At 47.9% G+C, this 24,688-nt stretch overlaps 1 protein-coding gene across 4 annotated transcripts in view; it reads left to right on the forward strand.

Annotated features, from left to right (window-relative positions):
- Positions 1 to 24,688, forward strand: part of CACNA1F (calcium voltage-gated channel subunit alpha1 F) — a 1,137,291-nt gene that overhangs the window by 791,048 nt on the left and 321,555 nt on the right. For all 4 annotated transcript variants that reach the window (XM_069645269.1, XM_069645268.1, XM_069645267.1 and 1 more), the window contains one exon: positions 10,569 to 10,727. In XM_069645269.1, coding sequence (XP_069501370.1) covers positions 10,569 to 10,727 — 159 coding nt within the window. The remainder of the gene's footprint in view (positions 1 to 10,568; positions 10,728 to 24,688) is intronic.

Here is a 24,688-nt window from a genome sequence, read left to right on the forward strand (position 1 = left end):
AAGGAACTTTAATACTTACAAGGCACGCTTGTGCATTAACGGCGTCTTCGCTCTCAGCAAATCCTCTGCTATCGAGAGGCAGAGCTCGCATCCAGTGAAGCAACTGGATCCAGCGCCCCTGCACAAGACGCAGGATGGAGAGCCCGGCATTTACCTATATAAGGTAAGCGCAATATCAACCCAGTTCCACGGGGAAAGAAAGGGCGAGAGGGGCTAGGAACTTTCCGAACCTTCCAAACACTAATACCTTGGTTTACCCTTGCAGACATCTCACTCTTCAGCTTAAACTGTCGGTGGGAAGGGGGCCCAGTCCGGGAGCAAAACAAACCCTGCGCCTAACACTGAAGACAGTATCCTCGCCAGATCAAGACCTGCGCCTCCGGGGGAACCAGGTGAGCGTTACAGAAGCATCCTACGCCACCTCTCCCACCTCTGCGGCCTGCTCTGCCTTCCCCCCGGTCTACTACCCACGGGGATGATACAGGCACGGACACGGCTACGACAGGTACAGATGACGACGGAGGCGACGACGGGACGTGTCCCCCGTCATCCTCTGCTCGGGCGTCCCCGCCCGATGAAATTGGATCCTTTCATGCCATGATTTCCAAGCTCTTCCAGCTCTGCCCAGAAGAGAAGAAGAAGGAAGGGTTCCTTTACCAACGGCGCGAGGATAAAAGGAAGACGGTCCTCGCCATACCGCTTCTTGATGACATCTGGGATGAGGGGCTCGCCCTCCTCAAGAACCCTGCCACGGCACCGGCAAAGAGGGACCGGTACGAGAAGAAGTACCGGGTCCCTGACGCTGCCCCCTTGTGCCTTTGGGCGCAACCTACCCCGGATTTGGTCGTCTCGGCGGCGGCAAAGAAGAAAGCTGGGGGGCATCGGCCTCGACATGAACTTCCCCGCCGGACGGCGAGGGCAGGAAGTTGGACGCGATGGGACGGCGGATCATCTCATCCGCAGCGACGACTATCAAGGCGGCCAATGCCCTGGCTAGCGTAGCCCGCTACGACAGGGAATTGTGGTTCAAAATCACCCCTCTGTTGGACTTCCTTCCAGACGCCAAAAGGGCTGAGGCCCTTGAGATCCTACAGGAGAGTGAGATTGCTTCGGACCACGCCATCACGGTGGCAACGGACATCTCCGACACCGGTTTCCGTCAGTTGGGCAGCGGCGTTTGCTTGAGACGACGAGGATGGCTCAAGGCCACGGATTTCCGCCAGGACATACAAACCAAGGTTTTGGACATGCCCTTCGACGGGAACAACCTGTTTGGGAAGGCGGTTGATGAGTCCCTTCAGGCCATCAAGACAGACACAGAGACTGCCCGGGCACTGGCAGTGCTCCAACAACGATGGCCGTCCTTTCAGAGCTCCGGAGGCAGACAAGGTGCCTCCAAGGGATCCGGCAGTGGCTCCTCCACGTACCGCCAAGCGGCAAGATCTTCGTCCCAGGAAGCCTACAGGGGACGCGGCAAGTCAGGTGGTGCCCGTCGTCATCGACAGGGAGGTCAAGGAGGCAAGGCGGCCTCCAAACAAGATTGAACCGACCGTGGGGTCGGCCCCCGCTGAAGCACCCCGGTGGGAGGCCGGCTGGCGAGGTTCGTCAGCGTGTGGTCCATCTCCACCGACCGTTGGGTGCTGGACGCCCTGGCCCAAGGGCACGCCCTCGAGTTTCAGAAGAAGTGCCCTCGCGTTACACCCGTGGCCAGGAAGGAAAATCACGTCCCTCAACTACTGTTGGAAGTAAGGGCGATGCTCAAGAAGGGTGCCATCGAGCTCGTCCCAAAGTGGCTTTGAGGCTCCGGAGTTTACTCAAGGTACTTCCTCGTAAAAAAGAAGACAGGAGGATGGCGCCCCATCCTGGACCTACGACGACTGAACAAGTACATCAAGGCACAGAAGTTCCGTAAGGTCACCCTCCAGCACGTGCTGGGACAGCTGGAGGAGGGCGATATCCTGTCGTCGTTGGACTTGGAGGATGCGTACTTCCACATCCCCATTCTAAAAAGACACCGAAAGTTCCTCAGGTTTGTGGTCAAAGGGCGGCACTACCAGTTCAAGGCCCTCCCGTTCGGATTGAAGTCGGCACCCAGGGTGTTCACCAAGTGCCTCGCACCGGTGGCGGCGCGGCTGCACCTACAGGGGATCCCCGTCTACCTCTACCTGGACGACTGGCTCATCCGGGCAAGGACAAGGGAGCTTGCCGGGGAGCACACTGCGAAGACCGTCCAGCTGCTCACGGACCTGGGATTCTTCATCAACTTTCCAAAATCCCACCTGGTTCCGTCGCAAGTTGCCCTGTTTCTGGGAGTCAAGATCGACACAGTGGCGCGGCTGGCCTCGCCGTCGGAGGAAATGACCAGGACCATTCTGGGCAAGGTGCAGCGTCTGCTGGCCACGGACATGGCCAGGGTAAGATCTATCAAATCCCTCCTCGGGATGATGTCCCCCTGCATTTATCTGGTGCGCCTTTGCAGCCTTCGGATGCGCCCCTTACAAGAGTTCCTCGACGCCCGCTGGGTCCAGTCGACGGGCAGCTTCGAGGACAGTATCCCTCTCAACGAGACGTTCCATCAGGTGATCCGGTGGTGGGGTTCCCGCTCCCATCTGTCGGCGGGCACGGACTTTCAGACCCCAGCTCACCAGGTGACGGTGACGACAGATGCCTCCCCGGAAGGTTGGGGAGCGCACTCCGGAGATCTTCACGCGAGAGGCCTTTGGCTCCCGGAGGAGAAGTCTCTCCACATCAACATCTTGGAGCTCCGCGCAGTGTTCTGGGCCCTCAAGTCCTTTCTTCCGTCCCTCAAGGGCAAGGTGGTGAGGATCTTCACCGACAACACCACCACGATGTTCTACATCTGGAAGCAGGGTGGAACCAGGTCCCCTGCCCTATCCAGGGAAGCCCAGGATCTGTGGCATTGGGCCGTCGCCCAGGGATGTTTCTGGTGCCTCTTCATCTGTCAGGAATAAAAAACGCAATCGCCGACTCACTCAGCAGGGAGCTGCGCTCGTGCCACGAGTGGGAACTACGCCAGGATCAAGTGGATCGACTCTTCCGACGATGGGACGAACCCCAAATTGATCTCTTTGCGACAGCGACGAATTCCAAGTGCCGGAGGTTCGCCAGCAGGTTCCCCCAGCCGAGGAGCATGGGCGATGCTTTCTCGTTCCCCTGGGATGGCCTATTTCTTTATGCGTTGCCTCCGCTGCCGTTGCTGCTCCGGCTCATCAACCAGCTCAAGAGGTCCCGGTGCAGGATGATCCTCGTCGCACCGGCGTGGCCGAGACAGATCTGGTTCCCGGACCTTCTGGACTTGTCAACGTCCCCACCAGTCAAGCTACCGACGGACGCAGACCTTCTCTCCAGAGAAAGAGGCGCCATTCTTCACCACAACCCGGAGTCGCTGAACTTGCAGGCCTGGCTCCTGCAGCACTAGAGTTTGGAGTGTACGACATCCCGGCCGACTGCAGAGAGGTTCTTGCAAAGGCCAGGGCGTCCTCAACTCTCAAGTACTACGGACATAAATGGAAGAGGTTCTCTGTCTGGTGCCGTGCACAGAAGATTAACCCTCTGCGGATTACGGCCCCTCAAGTACTGCCGTACCAACTGTCGCTGGCCAAAGCTGGACTGGCTCACGCCTCCATCAAAATACATCTGGCTGCAATCTCCCGATATACCAGGACTATGGGACGGGGGTCCTTGTGGTCTCATCGCCTGGTGAAAGAATTCATGAAGGGACTATTCCGATCATTCCTGCCGGTGAAGGCTCCTGCCCCGGCGTGGGAGCTTAATGTGGTGCTAACCAGGCTCATGGGGGCCCCATTCGAGCCTATGCATTCGGCGCCTTTGAAGTTCCTGTCATGGAAGACAGCTTTCCTCGTGGCCATCACCTCCGCACGACGAGTGGGAGAGATCCAGGCCCTATCTTGCAAGCCTCCATACTTGACTTTTCATGACACGAGGGTGGTGCTGAGGGCACACCCCTCCTTTATGCCCATGGTGCCGTCGGACTTCCACCTCAACGAGCCCTTGGTGTTGCCAGTTTTCTTCCCGTCGCCTTTGTCGCCGGCTGAGAGAACTTTGCATTCGCTGGATGTAGCTAGAGCGCTGAAGTTCTACGTGGACCGCACGAAGAGTTTTCGGAAGCCGTCACAGCTGTTTGTGAACTTTGGGACTGTGAATCAAGGGAAGGCTCTCTCAAAGACTTCCATTTCCAGATGGCTCTCCGGCTGCATCATGCACTGTCACCGGTTGGCAAACCGACCGCTGCCCGGCCGTCCGAGAGCCCATTCGACCAGAGCGATCGCTGCTACCACGGCGTTCCTGTCTGGTGTGCCCCTGCTGGACATATGCAGGGCGGCGACGTGGAGGTCGACGCACACCTTCACAAGATTCTACTGCATTGATCGGGACTCCAGGGAGGAGTCCAGGGTCGGCCAAGCAGTGCTGCGCAACCTGTTCGCCTAAGGTGAGCCTGGTGAGGAGGTAAGAGTTGCTTAATGTTGAGTTGTTGTATTGCTTAATGTTGAGCCCGTTGCCACCTCCCGTGGTTGTGCATGTGTGTACTGCTATGTATTCTCTTATTCATGAGCATGTGAATCCATGCCAGACCCCATGCTGGAGAAGGAACAAGTTACTTACCTGTAACTGTTGTTCTCCAGCATGGGTCTGGCATGGATTCACATGCGAACCCTCCCGCCTACCCCTCTGCGGCTCTTCACTTGGTCATTCTGCCACTTTACGTGCTACCAAATCTGAGGATGGCTGCCAGAGGCGGGCCTTAGGGAGAGGGCAGTCATTGGCTGGGGGCAGTATGACCCAGAGACCAGTGATTGGTTACTACTAAGAAAGGCAGATCAGAAACAAAACTGATACTGATTTTTTTTTCTATACCGAGGATTCCCAGCCTGACGACGGGGAATATTCATGAGCATGTGAATCCATGCCAGACCCATGCTGGAGAACAACAGTTACAGGTAAGTAACTTGTTCCATGGAGAAACCTGGACAGGAAACTAGATGACGGAGAAGACTAAGGGGGTCATTACGAGGTTGGAGGTAGCCATGGTGCTATCAGCACCATGGCTACCCCCATACCGCATACCGGGTCCGGGTTCCCTGAATGGGGAAATACCGGGTCATTCCAACCTTGGAAGACCCAGTATTTCCCCATTCAGGGAACCCATCCCCATTCCCATTCGAGCCTCCATAGGGCTCAATGGGAATGGAGAGGGAGCTAACAACGGGCCCGTTAATAACGGGCCCGTTGTTAGCTCCCTGGTCTGTTTGCGGGACCCGCTAAGGGCACCTGGTTTTACCAGGTGCCCTTTGCGGGTCCCGCAAGCAGACTCGTAATAGGGCGGTAAGGGGTTAACGGCACCGGCACCATTACCGGTGCCGTTAACCCCTTACCGCCCAACTCGTAATGACCCCCTAAGAGTCAAGAGTGATGGCAGTCTGGAACCGTGGCAGGAGCAAGACATTGGAAGTCTTCAGTGAAATCAACCAGAGTCTGCGAAGCAGGTAACAGTAAGCAAAGAGAAGTGGCATCAAAGACATTTTCAAAACTACCGTAATCCTGAGACTATGGAACAGAATGTTCAGATATACATGTTATGATGGCAAACAGAACTTAGTAGTGAACCCTTTGTGCCTTGTCATTTCAACTTGAGTGCTGAGCTGCTGTCAAGAGTGCTGGGGGACACATTTCTCTTGGGAACCATGCATCGTGCAATACCCCTAGGTGCGCTTTAAGTGTCTGCACTTTATGATACTGTGGCAAGGTTCAGGCATCTGCTGTGGGATAACAACGACACCCCTCCTGCCATATCACTCATCTACTGCTGCATCCTCAGGAGACACACTGCCACAGCTGGTTTGATGTTCTCTGAAGGGTCCACTCAGAGACAAAATGTAGACCCTAGTCTACTCCAAACATGACGAAGGAATATGTAAATGAGTCATGGCATGTCAATATCATTGACATTTTTACTAGAGTGCATTGCTGTTGCATATCTCACAATCATTTGCAAACAATTACAAGCGTCCACAGAAATGGGAATTCAGCATAATATGTTCTTCACACTCCTAATCAACATTGACTATAAATCAGGGGAGGAAGTGCCCCATTCTGAGACCTATATGTTGGGGGGTCTCCTTTGACTTATCCTAATTCATCTGCTTTTTCTGTAATGAGAGGACTATGCCCCACACTTAAGGAACCAGCATTGAAACCATTTTGCTGGGTGGAGATGCTGAAGAAAGGCTTTTCTTTGCTGGAGGAACTTGCAGATTGCTGCAGGCGACATGGGTGTGCGAATATCACAATATTGGATTTTAATGCACCCAAGGTGTTTTACCAGTGCATGATATGATCATTCATTTTACCCGTCTGTCTTTGGGGGATAACCATGGAGATGTGGAGGTTGGATGCCCAGTCCTGATTCAACTCTTCCTTAGAATTCTTATAGCTTTGTACCATGATCTGTGATCAGAAATTACAGAAGGCCATGTCGATAGACTACCTGCCTGTATCGTATCTTAGCTGTGGTTGAGTTGTCAGTGAGAGATAAGAAATAAATGGCCATGTTTGTCGAAGTTGTCTGTTAATACCAAGCTAATGATATGGTATGGCCTTCTGACATGGGAATAATTATGGTTCGATTCAATGTCAATGTACTTACCATAAGAGTCCGGTTTGATGCAGGAATTATGGTGAGAAGCATATGGAGTTCAAATACACAGCTACTCACAGATATATTTCTTTAATTCAAAATTACTTATCAAATGACATGTCTTTATCTACCCTTAGACCTTGTTGTTTGCTAGTTTGGACTACCATTTGACCTTACCACAGGTGCAAATCCCGGGCCTGCGCTTAGAAACTGGTTCTCCGGTATTAAGCGCTGCATTTAAGGACTGGCCCTATCACAAGTTGGGTGCTAAATGGGCTGTTTTACCTCCAGCTTTCTGGAGGTGAAAATCCCATTTAGCACCCTGTTTCCAGCGGTATTACCGCTGGCTGTATTAGCGCACGGAATTAGCACTTAAAATTCCCCATTAGATCCAATGGACCCAATGGGGAATGGGGATTTACTGTTGGCACCCAACCCGTGATTTGGCAGTAATACCGCCGGACCAGTGGGAGCTAACGCTATTACAGTTAGGCGGTATTACAGCTAGGATACCGCCAGACTAGTAATGAGGCCCTAGTGTTGACATATCTATTGTATGTTCAGGGGCAATGCATTTGTCTTGGAAGCAAGACACGTGGTGGAGCACAGGTTCAAATCCCGATCCTGTGCTTAGAAACCACACGCTTGCATTAAGCGCATTATAAATGAACAATAAATAAATAAATACATGTTTTATGTTCTATTTATATCTGGAAGGGATACACCCCATGGTCATGGATCATATGAGTCCTGTGATAGCTAGCATGCAGTACACTAATACAAGGAATGTTGGTTTGAGACACATGGAAAGTACTTACTGTGAACCCTACCAAAAATTGTGATCAACAGAGGGAGTACCCTTCCATGGGTTATAATGCAATAAGCATTGGTCATGGTGTGTATCTCACCTATATGTATACTACCCTCACACAATATCGTAGTAAATATGGATTAATGTGAATCATTTTTTATAATGTGCTATATTTTTTTATATAGTGTGAATAAAATGAGATATATATTTTTTGATAATTTTGTGTGAAGGTTGTGTCAAAGGAATTTTGTTGGCCCATATTAAGTAAAAGTTAGGCTGGTTCTGACCCTCTACCTATTTTAGTTTTACATGCAAAAGGCCTGTTTTAACATGGTATAAATAGATGTAGGCCCACCCCTTTTTTGACATATATATAGTAGTTTGACCTTCTTCCTGCCTTCCCAGGTCAGGAAAGTCCAAATAAGGTCATGCACTTGCCTTGGAAAGCTGCAGCTTTCACGGTGTAGTGATGCCTTTTGGTGTGTGTGGGCCAGAAATGCGGTGGGACCATGTAATCCCAGTCCACATCCGTGGTGCCAGAAAGTCTGGGTGTGTGGCAAATGTGAAACCAGTAGTTGTCCCTGATTGGACAAGTACCAGCTGTTTGAATGGTGCAATTCCTTACCATTAGTGGGTTTGGACTTGCTTCTAGCTCTGATTGTGGATAAGAAGAGGATCTTGGCAACCATTTCTTCAGATCATCGTTGGAGCCAAGAATCACTCACAGAAGAGCAGCCTGCTGAAGATCCAAAGATGACTCCTGAAATGGCACAGTGTCCTTTCCAGTAGCCAGCCGGGTGAAGCCATGCTCCTCTGCCTGACCTATGAAGATCCTGAGCGATGCTTCAACTCTTGGACTAGTGGGACCAACTAGTCTCAATGCTTCCTGAGGATTCTGCCCTTCTGAGCCTTCAAAAGTGTCCCTGGACTGCCCAAAGGACTAACCAGCTCTTTCGTGGGCTATCTTGCTAGAAGCGTCGCTGTTCCGTGTTGGAGTACGGAACTTCAGTGGTTGCCACTAGTAGCCTTCTCTCCCAATTTCAGCTTTCTATCTTCACAGGAATCTGTCCTGGACCAGCTGCTGTGACCGTGACTGGAAGGACGCCTGTTGTTGCCTGTGTGTGGAGACAGTCGCTGGAACTCACCATCCTCCACCCTGTGAAGTGTCCTGTCTTGTTTCCGAAAAGCATTGCATCTTGCTTTTCCATTCAACTGGAAGAATCCTCAAACCTGCAACTCCTGGGCACCTCTCACTGGAACAAACAGCAAAAGATGGAGCCGCCAGCTACCCCGAGATGGTGCAGTAAGTCATCTGGGAGAATCAGAGCCAGGGAAGTAAGTACACGCATTGTGCCTGTCTCCCCCCTGTCTTCCATAGGACAATTTTGGGAACAAGCCCCTTTGTCTCCTTACTCCATTCCACTCACCTTTCGGTCTTTGAACCTGGGTCGAGTATCCAACCCCTGGGTTAGCCCTGGATCTGGAAGAAAGGAAAACACATACTTATCTCTGATAAAATTGTTGTAGAACTTTTCAACTATCACCAACACAAGCTTATTGAAACTTACCTACAGATATTTCCTTCTAGTGAGAAACAGTGTGGCTCTTGTGTCTTTTGGGCACAAGGCCCCGTTTATCTTAGGGTATGGACTTCTTAAGTTAGATTATTGTCTTGTGATTCCATCATTGACTGCATCTAAAATAATGACCTGCTTTTGCTACCTAAGCTATTTGATGTCTTTTTGAACCTATGGTGACTTTATATATTTGAGTCATAGGGGGTCATTAGGAGTTTGCTGGTATTCCAGCGGTAAATCCACCGGAATACCGGCAAACAGTATTACCATTCCCACCGCCTGATATCCCGGAATTACCGGGATATTACAGGTGGCGGTAAGAGTGGTAACTCCCCATTCCATGCAGTCCTTTACAACTCCATGGAGGGGAATGCCGTTATTACTGGCACTGGTAATCCGGTGGATTTACTGGAGGTAAATCAGGCAACCCCCACCATCAAACCTGTACTTTGGCGGATCGGGAAGAGTGGCGGTAACAGAATTACGGCCACTTTTACCAGCACTTTTCCTGCACAGTCATTCCTGTAATGACCCCCCCTAGAGTGTTGTGCAATAATAATACCTGTTATATTCATTTTCCATTGTGTTCACAGGGCCTATAATAAATAACTGTACTTTTTGTACTTGACTATCTAAATTGAATAATTGTGGCCCATACGGTGTGGGCGTATGGGGGCCACTGACCCCACTCACACTCTCCTGAGAATAAGCCTTCACTGCTTATCCACATACCTTAATTGGATTTTGGGAAACCTCTGTGAGTTCCCTGTTCACTATAACTAGTTTGGCCTACTGAAATCTGTCCACCAGGCCAGATTCTATAAATCCATCTTAACACCCACGATGCATTGAGGATTTGGCTCTGAACTGGAGGTGAACTTCCAGTGATGATAGAATACCTTGGTAAAAGAAGGCAACCGTTGCTGCCTGATCCATTTAGATGTCCAGACACCCTGATCATCCTCACCATCCACTGGACCTTCCTCAACATCTCCTGTCCCACCATCAACATCCCCTCTACCTGTCCTCCCCAACACCTGTCACGGTCTTACCAACCCTCCTTTTCTTCACTATCCTTTGCATATCTTTTTTTAATCATTTCCAATTCTCACAATCATGTGGACCATCCTAATCACTTTCTCCTCCAACGTCACCCCCTTTTCCATATTCAGTAACCTCAAACCCAATCTCATCATGAGGTCCCTCCTCATCTGCATCATACCTTTCCATTTCTTCACCACCTTCTGTCTCACCCTCACCACCTCTTGTCCTGTCATCCCCACCCTCTTGTTCCATCCTCCCAGTCTCCTGCCTATACCTTTGTATCATCTCTCACACCTCTGTTCATTTTATTTGTTTGTATCTGTCTGTTCTGTGTGGTGGTCTTTGGTTCTCTGCTGTGCTTTTGGAGTCACATTCTTGCTGTATGCACTCTTGTGTTTATGATTGTTCTCCCTGTCTCTCTGTTTCGCTCTCTTTCTGACTCTCTCTCCTCTGCTACCAGCGCCAGTGTGTGGAGTATGCTCTAAAGGCCCAGCCGCTGCGCCGCTACATTCCCAAGAACCAATACCAGTACAAGGTGTGGTACATGGTCAACTCCACAGGCTTTGAGTACATCATGTTTGTGCTGATCCTCCTCAACACCATTGCGCTCGCCATGCAGGTAGGGGACCATTTTTTTCCAGGGAATGTACTTTCATCACCTAGTTGTGGCAAATGGCCTCCAATTGCATTAAGAAGGTAGCCACAACTATGGTATCTCAAACTGCAGTATAGCGGTATCACCTGTTTTAATGTTTCATGCACTAAGATAGTAGCTATAGGTGTCTCCGATGGTATCATGTAAGTAACCCAAGGTGTGGTGTCTAAGATGAAGCTGTGCAGGTCATCCCATGAATGGTTTCTGACATGGTACTGTGGAGGTAAACATATATGTGGTGTCTCAAATAAAACCATGGAGGTAACCCCAGGTTTACTCAGCAGTCAGCACTGTGTAGGTAACCACAGGTGTGCATCACACTCTGGAAGTAAGAACAAGTGTGATTTTTCAGATGGGAGTATATTGGTTCTACGTTGTTTAATAGGCCTCTTTTTGAAAGTTTACATATTTTTGACCTTTCTTTATAAGGTTTTCTTGTGGGGCTCCCCGGTGCCCTCCCTCCCCATTACACCCCCCCTCACACTCCCCACCCCCTGCCCGTTTACTCCCCTAAAACACACACACACATACACTCAAGTGGTTGGCACAGAGTATTACATTATTTGTTTTCAAAGTGTAAAAAAGGGCATTAACAGTGCATTCCTGTAATTGTCATGATGCCTACCTCCAAGGAGCCAGACCAGGCCCAGCTACCCCAGAGGCAGACATCATGTCCCCGAGGGAAGTCTCAGCAGCCCCAAGTATGGGCCCTTTGGACTCAGTCCTGGCGCCTTTGGCTCCAGGCTCATATTGGACAACAGTCTGGCGCCAGGCTCATAAAAGATGACTTTGTGTTTAAAGGTGCTTGGTATAAACTTACCTGATGCAGACCATGCTGCAACATCCGGGCCATCTAGAGGCCTGAATGGGACTACTTTATCTTTGGGGACTACTTAACCACACGGTGTGGCCGGAGGAAGAATACATACCTGAGAGGAAGGATACATACCTGGAACTACTTCGAAGGCTATTTAAGCCACGGCCAAGCAGCAACTCACGCTTCGCGTTGTTCTGCATCTAGCAGCTGGACGCTCACCGTGTCTGCTCCTGCATCCTGACTTCTACCACGCCCGCAGGCATCCTGAAACACCTGCAAAGGGGGAAGAGAAGAGAATAGGAGAAAGAAGAGTCCTTACCTGCTAAACCCGCATTCCGGAGACATTTCGCCGACGATCCTGAAAAGGAAGACATTCATTTTAAAAGCACATCGCATCGATCGCTGCAGTGCCGCATTCCACTCAGGTTTACTAGGCGCCTCCATGTTCATCAGCGACCATCTGGATCCGCAACCACATTTCAGCGCTTAGGGAGAAAACGACAAGAACAAAGGTGAGCTAGGGAAGAGAATAGGAAAACCTTAATTTGCCATCATAAGACTTATCTGTTGGGTCATTCCCACTTCATTTCGGGTCGGTGCCGCATCCTGGCATTTCCGGACCCCGGCCCCTAAGGGGAAAAAGAGACATCAGCATTAGTGAGCGAATGCTAAGACATTACCTGAACGCTCATTAAAGACTACTGGAACTGCACCTTTCACTTCGGGTTGGTGCTATATCTCCGGCATTTCCGAACCCCGGCCCCTATAGGGAAAAAAGACACAAGCATTAGTGCATTAATGCAAGGACACTAAAGGAACCTCTCATTAAACAACTCACCTGAGTTTCCTTCGTCGGTTCCATTGCTCATCATCTCGGAATCTTTGTTCTGCACCTGAAATAGAGACAACTGACAATTATTATTTCGGGCTCATACTTATAAACAGAATTCTCACAGAACTTTACCGGGAAGGTCAAGCAAACTTGAACTCTCTACAATCCATGATCCAGTGAAGTAACTGGAATACAACGCGCCCCTGCATCAGAAGCAGGATGAAGAGCTCGTCCTTTCAGACCCTAAGGTGAGACTTCACAGGGAATCGCAGAAGGGTTTCGTGAAGGGTGAGAAGGGAGTGGGAGGCTTACACATTATCCCGCAGATTGTTAATACTCCCTTTTCACACACAGAAGGATATTTCTGCGAGTCAGACAAGCCAGATTTGAAGGTCCGGTCCAGTCCATCTTCCGAGTCCTGCGCTTCACCATAGAAGAGGCAACTGCACTCCAAACCAGGCCTGCGCCTCCGTGGGAGTCAGGTGAGCGTTACAGAACGCAAAGCCTACCTACAATTTCCCACCCGGAGCCATGGAAACTTCCGAGACAGACCAGCTGGCCCAGCTTTTGGGGGAATTACGGGCAGAAGTACACTCCGCCCGCCAAGAGACTAATGCTCTCAAAAGAGAACTGATCCTATCTAAGGAAAGAACTGATGACCTGGCCAAACGGTTGTTGCAGGGTCAGGCAGGACAAACTCCTTTACCTAGTTCCGGGGGTAAACCCACTTCTATGATTTCAAATAACCCGGTACAAATCAATCTACCTGGAAACATGCCTTTGGCCCCGCCTGAACGTTTTGCTGGGGACCCCAAGAAATATGCCATTTTTATGAACGAATGTCGCTTACACTTCCTATGCAGACCTGGGGCCTTCCCTAATGACCAGACCAAGGTAGCTTTTCTATTATCTTATATCAGCGGCAGTGCTGCCGATTGGTCAGTTCCTTTGGTAAATCAAGATGACCCAATTCTCCAGGATTTTCAAGGCTTCCAGGCAAGCATGGAAAGATTATTTGCTCGACACTCTCAGGGACAGGCCCTAGACAACAAACTGCTATCCTTACGACAAGGTAACCAGGATCTCTTATCTTACATCGCCACCTTTAATAGGTTGGCTGTGGAAACTGGGTGGCCAGAAAATAAAAGGATCACATTATTTCATCGAGGTCTGCGCGGAGAACTTAAAGACGTGCTAGTCCAAATGGTAAATCCACCCCAAGTCTGCGCGGAGTACATAGACCTTGTGGTCCAACTTGATCACAGACTTCAGAATAGAAAACCAGATCGATCCAAGTTTGAAACCAGCATGTTGATCAAAACTCACGCTAACCCCAAGAGTACCAACGTTTCCGTACCTATGCAAATCGGTGGAGTTAAAGGACCGTTAACGCAGAAGGAACGGGAGAGAAGGTGGCAAAAGCAATTATGTCTCTATTGCGGAGCTGCTGGTCACTTTCTACGAGATTGTCTGGTAAAACCACCTAAGAAGGTGGTTGGAGCCACTGACAACAATTTAACAGAACCTGATTCGGGAAACGACCAAGCCCGACAAGCGTAGAGGTCCACTTGCCGAGCTTGAAAACAAACTCTTTGACCTCGCATTTCATCATGCCAATGGTCCTCATGGAACCGAAATAGCCTCAGGGCCGGTAACTCATTCCACTACAGAAGTGAAACTAGTGGGTCAGGATGGATATCGGAAGCTATTGTGTTTGACGTAATCAAGGCCCCACAGTTTCAAGTAATTCTAGGAATTCCTTGGTTAGAAACACATAATCCTCGAATAGACTGGCGAGCAAAGAGAATAACCTTTCCTGATTGTGAACAAACTTGTTATCCAAGAAATCCAAATATGGGCCTGGCCTCAGTAACTTCTGCCACTATAGAACTTCCAAGACGTTTTCCAAAAAGAACAGGCCAACACGTTACCTCCCCACCGGTCGTACGATTGTCAAATCGATCTGGTACCCAATGCTCAACCGCCTTGCAGTAGGATTTATGCTCTTACTGAACCTGAGAACCTTCATTTGCGTCAGTATTTAGATCAGTACCTTGCCAATGGTTTTATTCGCCCGTCAAAGTCTCCTGTTTCCTCAGCTCTGTTCTTCGTGCCGAAAAAAGAAGGCGACCTTAGAACATGTATTGACTACCGCGCCCTAAATCAAATAACGATTAAGAATCGTTATCCTCTGCCTCTGATCCCTGAACTTCTCGACCAGGTAAAAGATGCTTGTATGTACACCAAGTTAGATCTCCGGGGAGCTTATCACCTGGTGCGTATAAAAGAAGGCGACGAATGGAAGACTGCATTCCGCACCAAATATGGGCTCTTTGAATATCAGGTGATGCCCTTTGGATTGTGCAACACACCTGCCGCCTTTCAATACTTTATGAATGATGTTCTTCGGGAACTTATCGATGTTTGTGTCATCGTATATATCGACGACATCCTGGTGTACTCCTCTTCGGAATCCGATCACAGAAAACATGTCAGGGCAGTTCTTGAAAAATTGCGCCAGCACAAACTGTTTGCAAAACTCGAAAAATGCGTTTTTCATACCACAGAAGTCGAGTTTCTCGGATTCATCCTGACACCTAAAGGAGTCCGAATGGACTCGAGAAAGGTGAACGCCATCCTCAAATGGCCATCTCCTAGCTCTGTGAAGGGGGTTCAGAGCATGCTTGGTTTTGCCAATTTTTATCGAAGATTCATCCAGGAATTTTCTCGAGTGGTCCAACCCATCACAGCTCTCTTACGGAAGAATAAACGCTTCGAATGGACTCATGAGGCAGAACAGGCCTTTCAAGACCTAAAGACTAAATTCACCTCCGCAACAGTGTTGAAGCATCCACCCCCAGATCTCCCTTACATTGTTGAAACCGACGCATCCAGCTTAGCCATGGGAGCTGTCCTGTCTCAAAGGGATCCAATAACTAACCAACTACACCCTGTAGCCTTTTGGTCCCGAAAATTCTCGGCTCCTGAAATTAATTACGCAATCACCGACAAGGAGTTACTAGCTATTAAGTCCGCCTTCAAAGCTTGGCGTCATTACCTCCTCGGCGCAAGACACACCATCACGGTGATTACAGATCACAGAAATTTGCAATATTTAAAGACGGCCAAAGCCAGGTCATCACGTCAACTCCGATGGGCTTTATTCTTTGCGGAATTTGATTTTGTAATCACATATCGCCCTGGTTGCAAGAATGGCAAAGCGGACGCTTTATCCCGGATTGGTATGGAAGAAACAAATTCGAGCTTAGAACCTGTACCGATTATACCTGAACAGAGAATTTTGGGTTTGACCTCTTTACAAACTATTGAGGACGTTCAAACTCGAGTTAAACAACTATTAGACTCCACAGCCTTACAAGAATGGAGCCAAAGGGGTCACACTTTTCTGTTAATAACGATTTACCGTACTTCCAGGGGCGATTATTTCTGCCTAACAAAGAACTGCAAGAACTCGTTATTGCCCATTATCATGATACATTAATGGAAGGACATCCAGGTATTGCTAAATCTGAGGAAAAGATCAAACGACAATTCTGGTGGCCATCCTGGAGAAAAGACATAAAATCTTTTGTGATGTCTTGCGGAGTTTGTGCCCAAAATAAAGGTCAAAAGAAAAGACCAGCCGGTCTTCTACAACCTTTGGATATTCCACCGGCACCTTGGCACACCTTGTCGATGGACTTTATTACCGACCTGCCTCCTTGCTATGGATACAACACTATCTTGGTGTTTGTGGATCTCTTCCCCAAAATGGCCCATTTTATCCCTTTAAAAGGGTTACCCTCAGCCTCCATCTTGGCCAAGGAATTTCTGGAGAACATAGTTCGTATGCATGGTTTTCCATCCATATTAGTCTCAGATCGAGGAAGCCAGTTTATTTCCCATTTTTGGAGGAAATGTTGTCAACTGGCGCAAATTGATGTACGACTATCCACCAGTCACCATCCCCAAACCGATGGCCAAACCGAGAGAACTATCCAAACCCTTGAACAATATCTTCGGTGTATGTTGCACCAATCTGAATGCAATTGGAAAGACATTCTTTGGATTGCAGAATATGCATATAACAATTCTGTACATTCTGGAACAGGACAAACCCCTTTTTACACCTTGTATGGTCATCATCCTCGAACCTCAGACCTGGACCCTCCTCAAAACCTGGAAATGCCTGCGGTAGATCATTTGCATTCCACGATAACCCGAGCTTTCGAAGAAGCTACGACTCATCTTCAGCAAGCCAAGAGAAAGTACAAAGAAAATGCTGATTTACATCAAAGTGAAGCACCTCTGTACCAAATAGGGGACCAGGTGTGGCTAGCAACTAGACATTTACCTCTCAAAGGACCGCGGACTTTCAACCCGAGATACATAGGACCCTATCCCATCAAAGCTATAATCAACCCGGTGGCCTTTAAACTCGATCTACCAGTGAACATGCAAATTCATCCCGTTTTTCACGCCTTACTGTTGAAACCGGTGCAACCAGGAACCAGACTGATCAAACCACCAGAACCAATTCAGATTGATGGGGAATTAGAATTTGAAGTTAAAGACATATTGGATTCCAAGGTGTTAAAGTCAAAACTCTTCTATCTAGTTGATTGGAAGGGGTATGGACCTCCGGAGAGATCTTGGGAACCAAGCGACCATGTACACGCGCCGCGATTAGTACAAAAATTCCACCGAAAATTCCCAAACAAGCCAAAGCCCCCGCAGAGAACAACCTTGGGAGGGGCCTTGGGAGGGGGTACTGTCATGATGCCTACCTCCAAGGAGCCAGACCAGGCCCAGCTACCCCAGAGGCAGACATCATGTCCCCGAGGGAAGTCTCAGCAGCCCCAAGTAGGGGCCCTTTGGACTCAGTCCTGGCGCCTTTGGCGCCAGGCTCATATTGGACAACAGTCCTGGCGCCATAGGCGCCAGGCTCATAAAAGATGACTTTGTGTTTAAAGGTGCTTGGTGTAAACTTACCTGATGCAGACCATGCTGCAACATCCGGGCCATCTAGAGGCCTGAATGGGACTACTTTATCTTTGGGGACTACTTAACCACACGGGTGTGGCCGGAGGAAGAATACATACCTGAGAGGAAGGATACATACCTGGAACTACTTCGAAGGCTATTTAAGCCACGCCCAAGCAGCAACTCACGCTTCGCTTTGTTCTGCATCTAGCAGCTGGACGCTCACCGTGTCTGCTCCTGCATCCTGACTTCTGCCACGCCTGCCAGTATCCTGGAACACCTGCAAAGGGAGAAGAGAAGAGAATAGGAGAAAGAAGAGTCCTTACCTGCTAAATCCGCATTCCGGAGACATTTCGCAGATGATCCTGAAAAGGAAGACATTCATTTTAAAAGCACATTGCATCGATCGCTGCAGCGCCGCATTCCACTCACCTTTACTAGGCGCCTCCATGTTCATCAGCGACCATCTGGATCCGCAACCACATTTCAGCGCCTAGGGAGAAAAAGACAAGAACAAAGGTAAGCTAGGGAAGAGAATAAGAAAACCTTAATTTGCCATCATAAGACTTACCTGTTGGGTCATTCCCACTTCATTTCGGGTCGGTGCCGCATCCTGGCATTTCCGGACCCCGGCCCCTAAGGGGAAAAAGAGACATCAGCGTTAGTGAGCGAATGCTAAGACATTACCTGAACGCTCATTAAAGACTTACCTGATATCTACTGGAACTGCACCTTTCACTTCGGGTCGGTGCCATATCTCCGGCATTTCCGAACCCCGGCCCCTATGTGGAAAAAAGACACAAGCATTAGTGCATTAATGCAAGGACACTAAAGGAACCTCTCATCAAACAACTCACCTGAGTTTCCTTCGTCGGTTCCATTGCTCATCTCGGAATCTTTGTTCTGCACCTGAAATAGAGACAACGGACAATTATTACTTCGGGCTCATACTTATCAACAGAATTCTCACAGAACTTTACCGGGAAGGTCAAGCAAACTTGAACTCTCTACAATCCATGATCCAGTGAAGTAACTGGATTACAACGCGCCCCTGCATCAGAAGCAGGATGGAGAGCTCGTCCTTTCAGACCCTAAGGTGAGACTTCACGGGGAATCGCAGAAGGGTTTCGTGGAGGGTGAGAAGGGAGTGGGAGGCTTACACATTATCCCGCAGATTGTTAACTCCAAGGCCGATTGTTAGGATATTTCTGCGAGTCAGACAAGCCAGATTTGAAGGTCCGGTCCAGTCCATCTTCCGAGTCCTGCGCTTCACCATAGAAGAGGCAACTGCACTCCAAACCAGGCCTGCGCCTCCGTGGGAGTCAGGTGAGAGTTACAGTAATACTATCTCTACTGTTGCATCTACTGATCCTTCACGCCCTCAGATTGTTTTTGTTTAAATCATCGGGTTGGCCGCTATATGCAGAGTTCGTTATAGATTTATAAGACTTGTGCTCGACATCCCGCAAATTTACTAGTCGACTGCTTCGAGGCTGATTGCCGTTAACACGGAAGACTTCACGACCGGCAGAATAACTTTGGTGATTAGCATGTCGAAATCGGAGGATCATAGGTCAGCGACATCTCCCGACCTAAAGGTGTACAGTAAGGACAGTGAGGGAAATACATTACATATTTACATCGTTGTAGATTGCCTTAATTACTAAGGTACGTACGGAACAACGAGCTGGATTTATGGCGGTGCAAGTTAGTGATCCACTAACAGTAAAGAGAATGGGGGTCGATAAGGGTACTCAATCAGTCTTTAATTCTGTCTCTATGTCCACTCCAATGTAAGTAGTAAACATGATTCCCTCTCTCATAGGCCACAATGGAACTCAAGAATTAATGCAGGAGCAACGTAATGAGGGACCCATGTTGATGACTAATGTGGAAACAGATTGCCCTAGTGGGGTTCTTCTGGATCACAAAGATTTTTTTGTGACCTCATTTTGTCAGCCTCAAAAAAAAGAAAAAGAGATGAAAGAATGTGAAAAAGATGCCACAACAAGGGTGAAAGGTTTCTATGAAGTTTCCACACTCCCTGCAATTTGTTATGGACTCTCCCCTGGAGGAAGAGGATGTGGACTCTGCGGGGATGAGTCCCCCAAAATTACCTGTATCAAAAACTTTCTTAGCAAAGACTCCTCCTATTTCCCAATCCCAGTCAGTGGGTTCTGAGCAAAGGTCCCAAATAAAAATAAAAATAATAAAAGGGTGGTCAGCGGTCTGATTACAAACTTTTTAAAACCCATTAAAGATATAGGTGCAGTTGCTAGATCTAATCCACTATTAATATCCCTTGGTGTGAATACAGAATAAGAGTATATAGATTTGCTATTGAAGCACATAGAAAGAGATCAAATGGTGACTGGTTCTATAAAAGCTGCTGATGAAGCAGCGGGTAGAACAATGACTATGCACCCCATATCTTTGTCATCAAATGCTGCATCATTTAGACCAGGCTCTCAACAGTTTGATGTCCTGGGCAATGATTTTCCGATCTTCCTTTTGTTGGACGACAGGAGAAAGAAATTGTCGACTAAGTTGGAGAAAATACCAATGGATGTGCCGAAGGAGTTGGCGCGACACGAACTGAAGGGGAATATCCATTTTCTCTCTCAAGAATTGGGGATGTGCCTTCAGGGGTTGGGACCCCAATTTAGAATGTTCCAAGGGTCAAAAGGAGGATGCTCTATCATATATTGACCTGGAACGTAGGTTTGCTGTTAGAAGTCCCTTTCCATTGAATAGACGTTATGTGCTGACCTTATTTGGGGCATTACCGAGCCTTAAATGCATGGCATCTAAGGACGTAGCTCAGATAGCATTCACTGACAATGCCAGAGTTGATCTTGTTAGGTTGGGTTTCTATTCAGAGTTGTTAAAGAGCTTGATTATGAGAGAATTGTCAAGCCTGGAACAGCTCGGGTATTCAATAACTGATAATGAAGTGCCTCTTAACTTGTTCCAGTTAAGGAACTACCATTGGTAAACCATCTTTCTACTGTGTGTGATCCTCTGGTTGTGACTGTAAACTCGGCCATAGTAAATGGTCATGAGGGTACAAATTGTATATCGGAGAATCACACAGTGTCCTGTGACTGGGCGCAGATTTTGAGTGTACTACATTCAAAAGGAAATACGGTGCAAGGAAATATGTGAAATTAACAAATAACCCTTGTCTCATGGAACACACAGGGATATAAGCAGTTGGCAGCAGATTACAATATTTGGTCAACGATGGACATAATCTGCCTACAGGAAACATGGCTCATTGATACTCCTATTTTGGATGGGTTTCTGATCCGTGCTGTCCCACCATGTAGGGGAGCTAAATGGCGCCTGTATGGGGGGTTGTTATGTGCAGAGCCTCTTTCAAGGGGTATTGTAATCACAAACCTTGACATAGGAATCAATAATATTTTGGGGGTGAGACTGAAATGGTGTGTGTCAAATGGGAGAACATTTAAAGAATGTATTATCCTAAATGTTTACTTTAATCCTGCAATGAGTTCCCCAAGTTGTTTTCTAAAGTATGTGTCTGAGGGGATTTCAATAGTGAGTACGTTGAGGAACATCATTATGAGATGAAACCAGGTAGAAAGGCCTCAGTGGCTGCAATAAATAGAGGGCACATAATTAGCACCACATTAGAGGAGTGGGGTATGAGACTTCTAAATGCGAACCAAATAAGTGACTCACTGGCACAATTCACATGGCGTAACCCTGGATGATATATATCTTTCATACAACCTATTTTTAAAGAGTATAGATTTTAGGGTCATATTTCAGGAGAGGAGTGATCGTGGCCAGCTTGTCTTAACATTGGCTACAAACACTCTAAGTGACACTAGAAAGACTGAGAATGTGTGTCTGGAAATTACACCAAGAGATCATGCTATAATATGGAGGCCAGCTATATCTTTGAAATTTAACTCCAAGGTCGATAAGCAATATGATGAAGGCAAGTTTGATAGTATGGTGTCGTAAATCTCCCCCGTCTCAACTGTGATCGGGATCTCCCTTGTTCGGCCGCAGGACTCTTCCTGTGGATGGTTCGGGTCTTGAATAGGCTCGCCCGAGCCTCGTCAGGTTGCAGGACGCGTTCAGAGTTCCCGGGAAGTTCGTGGTTCCAGGGTATCCAGGATAGCGATGAACGAGTAAATGGGGGGAGAAATCCAGTAACAGGATAAAAGGCAAGGAAGGAAGTAAGAGGATCAAAGGAAACCAATGTAGAGAGTAAACACATGTCGGGTCACTACCGAAGATAGCATTGAGACGCGCGGACCCACAGGGGCGTGACCAATTTATAGTACGTGCCACGACGTGAAAGCTAGTGCATAGCACGGAGCTTGGTACGGCCATGTTGGGAGGAACAAGGAGTACAAGCCCTTCGTGACAATGACCATGAGGTCCAGAAGGGGCAATTTCGCCGGGTCATGCCAGCATGCCCCCTCAGAAGATTGGTTCCTCCAGGCTTGCCTGGGTGAATAAGATGGAATCTTCTGAGCAAACGAGGGGTCTTTAAATTAGAAACTGGTTCCCATGTTCTCTCGCTAGGGGGGTAGCCTTTCCACTCGACCAGATATTGTAGTCGACCCCTCCTATACCTGGAATCACATATCCTGGACACCTCATATTCCAACTGGTCGTCCACAACAACAGGTGTGGGTTTGAAGGGTTTTCGAGTAGAACTAACGTAGGGTTTCAACAGGGAAGTATGGAAGACTGGATGTATCATCTTCCAAGAATCAGGGAGCTTAAGTCGGAAGAAGACAGGATTGATGATCTCCTTTATAGAAAATGGACCATAATAGCGAGGAGCTAATTTGTTTGGTCGTAGATGTCGAGGTAACATTTTCGAGGCTAACCAGACTTGATCGCCAACTGAATAGGAAGGTGATGGTCTTCTCTTAGAGTCCGCATATCTTTTGGTTCGAGTCTGGGCCTGTTCTAGCTGATCCTTGGCCTCTCTTTGTAAGTCAATCAGCGTCTGAATCCAAGAGTCAAGGGTAGGTAACGGAGTAGATTCTGGAAGAACTGATGGTAAAATAGACGGGTGATAACCTTGACTGCAATAGAAAGGGCTGATCTTGAGAGCTGAATGATCTGAGTTATTGTAGGATAATTCGGCTAAAGGTATAAGGGGAGACTAATCGTCTTGAACCTTGGTGGCAAAACAACGAAGATATTGTTCCAGGGTTTGATTTACTCGTTCCGTTGCCTGCCCCATTGGTTTGTGGATGATAGCCTGAAGAAAGGGCACGTTGGATTCCTAGAACACAACAGAGATGTATCCAGAATTGTGAAATATACTGAGGTCCCCGATCCGAAATAATCTTGGAAGGAAGGCCATGAAGACGAAAAATATGTTCCAGGAAAATTCCAGCAAGTTCTGAGGAAGATGGTAGTTTATACAATGGTGTAAAATGAGCTAGATGAGTGAACAAGCCAATGGTTACCATGATGGTTGTATATCCTTGGGAAGGTGGTAATTCAACAATGAAGTCAGTGGCAATAACTTCCCAGGGTCTGGTTGGCAATGTAGGTTGTAGAAGCAGACCCGCCGGCCTCTGATTATCGTATTTGTTCTGACTACAAATAGCACAGGTCTTGATGTATTGAACTACACTGGACTTCATCCTTGGCCACCAGAACTGTCTTTGTATAAGACGGAAGGTGCTGGTTACTCCTCGATGGCCGGAGTGAAGAGTATCATGGCATAGATTCATTACCTTCTGTTGAAGTTCTTTTGTCGGAATGACCACTGAATTGTTCTTGAATAAATATCCTTCCTTGATTGTTAGACACCAGGGATTTTTCTTCGATATGCCCTTCCAGAGTTCAGATAATTAAGTCTGTACTCAGATTTCTTCCAGGAGATTGATCGCTTGAGCTACAAAGATTGTGGGTGTAAACATTTTAGGATAGATCTTATCCTCCAAGGGAACGTAGTCGGGACGCAGAGAAAGGGCATCGGCAATCAAGTTTTGCGATCCAGGAACATGTGAAATTTGAAATTGATATTGAGCAAAGAAGTAGGCCCATCGAGCTTGTCTACTGTTCCTGCATTCCATGGATTGTAGGACCTGAAGATTTCGATGATCAGTACAGACTTGAACTGGATATTTAGCACCCAGGAGTAGATGTCTCCATTCAGTGAAGGCATGACGAATGGCCAATAACTCCTTCTCCAGAACTGAGTAGTGAGTCTCGCTGGTGGTCAGGGTCCGTGAGAGATAAGCAATGGGATGTTCCAACTTATCATCGGATTCTTGTTTTAAAACTGCTCCTATGGCGTAATTGGAGGCATCAGTTTCCACTAGAAAAGGACGATTTATGTCGGGTTGGGCTAGAATGGGGGCCTGAGTGAATTCTTCTTTCAAGCGTTGGAATGCCTTGTCTTGTGGTATAGACCAGTTAAATGGAACGTCTTTCTTCAGGAGATTAACAATGGGTTGAACAATCTCGGAAAAGGTGGGAATGAATTTCCGGTAGAAGTTGGCAAGCCCCAGGAAGGATTGTATTTGCTTAACAGATGTTGGGGTGGGCCAAGCCAGTATGGCCTTCACCTTTGAAGGGTCCATACTAATTCCTTCTGAACTAAGAACAAATTCCAGATAGTGAACTGATGCAACATGAAACAAACATTTTTCTGGTTTGGCTAAGAGTTGATTTTCACGGAGACGTTGAAGTACTGCTTTTACATGTTCTTCATGTTTCGAGGAGTCCTTGGAGAAGATCAATATGTCATCCAAGTAGACGATAACATTGAGAAATAACATGTCAGAGAACACCCTATCCATAAAACGCTGGAAGACTGCGGGAGCATTAGTCAGACCAAAGGGCATGACTAGGTATTCAAAGTGACCAAAGGGTGTTCTAAAGGCCGTTTTCCATTCGTCTCTTTCCCGGATACGGATCAAATGGTAAGCACCTCGGAGATCCAGTTTCGTGAATATCACTGCACCTCTCACAGCTTCAAGGATATCCGAGATCAGGGGTAGTGGGTATATGTCTTTCAGGGTGTATTGATTTAGGCCCCGATAGTCCAGGCAAGGTCTAAGCTCTTTGGTATCCTTTTTTGGAACGAAGAACAATGAAGCACCAGCTGGTGATTTTGAAGGTCTTATGTTGCCGTTCTCAAGATTAGTGTCTAGGTATTCCCGGAGGGCTCTCTTTTCGGGTTCTGAAAGGATAAACATCCTGCCAAAGGGAATCACTGCTGAGGGTTCAGTATCCATGGCACAGTCTTTGGGTCTATGTGGAGGTAAGGCTAGAACAATGGCA

The sequence above is a fragment of the Ambystoma mexicanum genome, chromosome 2p, assembly GCF_040938575.1.
Source record: "Ambystoma mexicanum isolate Mex_15411 chromosome 2p, UKY_AmexF1_1, whole genome shotgun sequence".
Taxonomy (NCBI): Eukaryota; Metazoa; Chordata; class Amphibia; order Caudata; family Ambystomatidae; genus Ambystoma; species Ambystoma mexicanum.